General features: G+C 25.6%; 1 protein-coding gene across 1 annotated transcript; it reads right to left on the bottom strand.

Annotated features, from left to right (window-relative positions):
- Positions 1-272: 272 nt before the first annotated feature.
- Positions 273-3,714, bottom strand: PRP2 (pre-mRNA-splicing factor ATP-dependent RNA helicase PRP2, putative; the record flags this gene model as incomplete). Its single annotated transcript, XM_029008242.1, is given in 2 exon segments — positions 273-3,050; positions 3,064-3,714. 2 exon segments carry the CDS (start codon positions 3,712-3,714, stop codon positions 273-275), a joined length of 3,429 nt encoding a protein of 1,142 aa, XP_028864552.1.
- Between the last annotated feature and the right edge of the window lie 2,286 nt (positions 3,715-6,000).

Below are 6,000 nucleotides of genomic sequence, written 5' to 3' on the forward strand. Positions count from 1 at the left end.
ACAATTTATTGGCTATATATTCTTCACAAAAAAAAAAAAAAAAAAAAAAAGCTGATATGGTCATGTTGTCATATTAAAATTCCCTGACTTCAATTTATGTTTTCGTACGTTCGAAGTTACTTTAACATTTTTATATTTCATGTTAATAATATATAGAGAAATGCTTGTACAACTTTTTGCCTTAAACGTGTAACAATTACATGTAGGTTCATATGTGCACTTTGCGAACAAAATAACTACATACCAGCACACTGGTACTTATTCGAACGAATTTACTCATTTTTACTAAGAAAGTAAAAGGAGGCAATTTCAAACAGTAAGTCTTTATTAACGGGTATATTATGACGAATGTAGGACTTATTTATTTTAATAACTTCATAAAAAATAATACATGCATTCTGATTTTCTTCCATTATATTTTTTTTTGAAAGAACTGAGTTGGGGTAAATACTAACGATCTGATTTAATTTTATTATTTTAAGTTCATGTTTATTAACAGGTAAGGCAGCATTGGTAAAAAATGCACTTATAATACATTTTTTAATATTAGAAATAGAGTCATGCTTTTGTATACCACATGATGTAATTGGTAAATCAATTTTTTCACATATGCTTGTTAATTGAGTTTTTATATCTTTAATTTTTATAAGTGTGTGATATTGTAAGAAATGATCATAACAAAAAGAAGTGGAAAAATTATTTTCTTCGCATTGTTTAAAAATATTTAAAAAAAGAAAAAAATCTCCACCCCCTTCAATTGTAAACATTTTCTTAACATTTTCAGCTTCTTTTTCTTTCCCTTTTTGAACATAAAAGATATTGTTTGCATGTGTTAGCATGGATGTGATATTTAATATTTCATCAACACAGTTATATTTTTCCGAAGCAGATAAAATCATTTTACTAGATTTTACATCTGTTGGGAATTCCGCCATTTTTCTCCCACTTCTTGTTAAATTGCCTTCATCATTTAGTGCACCTAAGGAGTAGAGAAGTTCAAGACCTTTTATTATAACAACAGGAGATGGCGGATCTAAAAAATCAAAATTTATAATATCATCCATACCTAAACTTTTTAATAATAAAATCATACTACTCACTTCGCAACGTTGAATTTCTGGGATAGAATTGTCGCTTAAATCAATAAAAGATTTTTTCGTAAATAGTCGAAAACATTTCCCGTCTTGTTTTCTACCTGCTCTACCTGTTCTTTGATTAACTGATGCTTTAGAACAAGGTAAAGTAACTAATGATTCTATTCCTGAATTAGGGTTATAAATTTTCTGTTTACATAATCCTGAATCTATTACATATACAATATTTTCTATCGTAATACTTGTCTCACAAATATTTGTTGACAGTATAATTTTTCTTCTAAATTTCTGTGTATTTAATCTTACTTCTTCATTCTTATTTTTTTTACTGCTTTCTGGGGGTATTATGGCCTTACTTTTAACAGCTCTTTCTCCTTTGTCATCACTTCGATTGTCACTGCGATTATTACTGCGATTGTTATTGATGCTACTACTACCGTTACCATTTCCATTACCACTATCATTGCTGTTATCATTGCTGTTATCATTGCTTTTACCATTGCCGCTTCCACTTCCACTGTCATTCGGTTTGTCCTTACTATCCTGCTCATTTTTTCCGTGGTCCTCATCAGTCATGTCTTCGAATATACGCGCTTGACATTCCACAGGTAGGGAGGAATAAATTGGTAGGATGATCATGTTACGAAATTTTGGAGCTAGCTCATTTAACTTATTTTCTAGTTCTTGTTGAACTAACTCTATTTCAAATTGTCCAGGTAAAAATACTAAAATATCACCTTTTGCTTGTGTTATATGAATCTGCAAAATTGTAATTACAATAGCTGACAAATAATTACTCTCATTATTAATAGTGTAATAAATATCAACATTATATTTCCTTCCTGGTACATAAAATATTGGAGCACAATTAAAATATGTAGAAATTTTTTCTGCATCTAAAGTTGCTGATGATATAACAATTCTTATATTTTCTCTAAAATTACATATATCTTTTACTATTGGTAATATAATATCTGTATGTAAAGCTCTTTCATGTGCTTCATCAATAATTAAAACAGATATATCATCTAGAGTTGGGTTATATAATAACAAACGCAAAAACATTCCATCAGTCATATATATGATTTTTGTTGTTTCACTTGTTTTATTTTGAAATCTAATTACATAACCTACCTCTTTTCCTATTTTTACATTCATTTCATCTGCTACCCTATTTGCAATAGCTATACATGCAATTCTTCTTGGTTGTGTACATATTATATTACCATATAGATGATATTTACATTCATATAAATATTGTGTTAACTGAGTACTCTTACCACTTCCTGTTTCTCCTACTAATATTAAAATTTTATTGTTTTTTATTGCTTTTAATATATCATATCTATAGCTATATATAGGTAACCTTTTCCTTTCATCAATCATTTTTTTCATTTTCTTTTCTTTTCTTTTTTTAATATCTTCAAATAGTTTTTGTAATTCTTTTTCCTTTTCATTCATACCATACAGACTATCTAAATGTACGAATTCTACTACATTTGTTAACCCGTTCTTTTTTATTACATGTCTCTCATTTTTTTTTTCAGAGGAGGGGAGGGGTCCGTTACTACTGCTTCTGCTGCTTCTACTAATACTATTACCACTATTATCATGTATTTTCATTTTTTTTTTCTTTTGCACTTCTTTTACTTTATTATTATTTTTTTTTTTCTTTCTTTCTTCTTCCTTTTCCACGTGCCTCTCTGCATCTTTCTCATCCATTATTTTACTTTTCCTTTTTTTGCGTTTGCTCCGTTTATCAAGTCGATTGCTGCAACTACCACCACTTCTGCTTCTACTACTACTACTACTACTACTACTACTGTCGTGCGTTCCTTCGTCCTCCCCGTTATAATAATGCTTCCTTTTTTCAAAATATTTATTATTAACATTTACGTTAACATTATTATCACCATCACCATCACTGTCATTTTCGTTTTCTTTTTTTTTTTTTTTTTTTTTTTTTTATATTTTCTTCTGATATTTCGCTTTTCACGCTTTTTCTATTTGCAAAATCATCGTCAAAAACAAGGTTGTTATAATTTAAATTTTCTTTTATCATAGCACCTGAACCAAACTTTAATATGCCTTTATTGATTATTTGTTGGTCATAATTATATATAGAGGGATCTTGTCTATTTTCCTTTAGTTGTTCTATTTTAGTATGATTATTGACATTATCATTCTTATCAAAATCTTCTTGAAAGTGATAGTAATTTTCTTTTAATTTTTCCCGTAGTTTTATATTCTCTTTAGCTATATTATAAATTTTTTTATTAAACTCTAATTCTTTAATATCTTTTCCTTCTAATTTAATAGTACTATATAACAGTTCATCATCTAATAATTTTTTTGTAATATTTAACTTTTCTTTTTCTCTTTCCTTTAAATATTTTCGTCTAGCGTCTTTTTTTAATAATTCTATATACTCTATATTATATTTTAGTTTTTTGTTTCTTCCTTTTTCATATTCTACATATATGGACGAATAATTATCATTTGTTTTCATTTCTCTTTCTCTTTTCTTTTCATCCTCTTCTACTGTTCTTATTTTTTTTTGGGATTCATCATCCTCATCAAAATTTATTGACCTCTTGTGCGTATCAACCTTATCCTTCATTATGTCATTAAACCGAAATGTACACGTGTTGATGAGAGAAATTTCCGGAGGAACAGAAAGAAATAAAAAAATAAAAATAAAAAAACTACAAAAATAAGCACTAGTCTAACTGTTTAAATGTTTGTTAAATGTTATTACGGTAAAACTAGCTTCTCTCCTTTGCTACTACGGAGTTTCATATATTTCCATTTACCAAAAAAATAAAGTAAAAAAGAATAGAGAAGAACATGAAGAATATAAACGAGATGAAAAATTTAGCTTCAAATTCTATTAAATTCACACATAGGTTTTAATAAATAAAAAATTAATAACATCTTGATTCTTAAAAAATAAATAAAAAAATAAGTTAAACCATTTACATTACTAATTTAATTTAATTTATAATGTTAATTTATGGCGTTTTCTCTTTTACGTTTCAAATAAATAGATAGAAGAATACTTTCATAAATTAATAATACAGTATCTGTTTTGTTAGGGTTTGTTCAATAAGGAAAAGTATCTATAAATATACAGTATCATATATAAGACGTTTTTTGTATTAAAGTTAATTTTAATAACAAGGTGCATGTGCGTATATACATGGTACATATATATACATAATATAAGTAAATATATATATGCATATATGTATGTATTCATGTGGATATAATATGTGGAAGCCTACAAACATACGCGAATACGTAAGCGTTCATTATAAACATGATTTAAGGATGCCAAAAGGTTGAAATAAAAAAAAAAAATAATAAATAAAAATATAAAAATAAAAAGTAAAGCAAAGGCAAAAGGGAACGGCAAAAGCACATTTTTATAAAAGTAAAGCGCTCTTTCTCTTTTAATAGACTTCGGTGTAAAATAATGAGTAAAAAGAAAAAAAAAAAAAAATATAATACTGCTTAGATGTCGGAATGGTCGAAGTGCTGTATTAATTTAATTAAAAACGAATATATAATAAATGTATGCATATATATCATTTATGTTAATACAAAAGAACTAATATGAATAGTACTGGTCTTTTAAAAGGGCGCTTTACACGCATACGTACATATAAACATAACAGCTTCTAATTTTTTTTCTTAAAACGTACACTTTTAATTTTATAAAAATGAATAAAAAGGTAGGTGAGTTAAAAGTTAATAAATTATCATAAAAAAATATGTAGGAAAATAAATAAAAAATTTATAAAAGAAAATACTGTACTGAAAAAAATTGAAGAGGCGATTATTATGATTGAAAAAAAAAAATAATAAAATAATATAAAAAAATATAGTTATCTGATTTTTCTTTTTTTAAAATTTAAGTTTTCATTGAAGTTATGTGCTTTTCTCATTTTATGGGCCTACAAAATGGTTTATATTTATGCAAATTGTACGCCTATGCTTCGCGTATGTATATATGTGCGCACGGGTACATATTATATGTATATATTATATATACATACATACATACAAACATACATACATGTACTTTTAAAATGTTGGACCTACTGAAGTTCTGAATAATTTCTTTTTCATATATGTATCTTTTCCGAATAAACAGGAGTAGAAATCCATTCAAACATGTCATAAGATTATTATTTATTGTGAACCGAAAAGAAAAACGTGTTCGTAAACATATGTAGACGCGAATATATAAACATGAACGTATAATACTTTTATGCGTAAGTACTTTTATTTATATGCATAAATATGCACATATATTTGTATATAAAAATATAAACATACACGTGTATATACTTTTATTTTATTCTATTTTATTTAATTTTTTTTAATTTTTAGTTTTTTTTAATTTTATTATTTTTTTTTTTATTTTATTTAATTTTTTTTTTATTTTATTTAATTTTTTTTTTTTTTTTTTTTTAATTTTTTTTTTTTTTTTTTTAATTTTTTTTTTTTTTTTTTTAATTTTTTTAAAATTTTTTTTTTTTTTTTTTTGTTCTCACCTAAGAGTGTGTGCATTTATTTGATTTTATTTTTTTGGTTTCCTTCAAATACCCTCGCACGAAATATACGTAAAGAATAAAGTAGTAGCATATTTTAATAAACAAAATAAAATGAATAATTAGTGTGTTGTTATTAGTATTTTAACGTATGACATCATATGTAAAAGAGTATCAAAAAAAGTATTCATCATTTGTATATTCTTTGCCTTATTTTACTTAACAAAATACCATATGATAGTTTCATTTGACCCTTTTCCGCTTTTCCTGACATTATATATATACATATAATCATTACGTTTCAACATGTATACTTTTCTTTCATAATTTTTTTTATGAACTTTTTTATT

Source organism: Plasmodium malariae (genome assembly GCF_900090045.1).
Source record: "Plasmodium malariae genome assembly, chromosome: 14".
In the NCBI taxonomy this organism is placed as follows: Eukaryota; Apicomplexa; class Aconoidasida; order Haemosporida; family Plasmodiidae; genus Plasmodium; species Plasmodium malariae.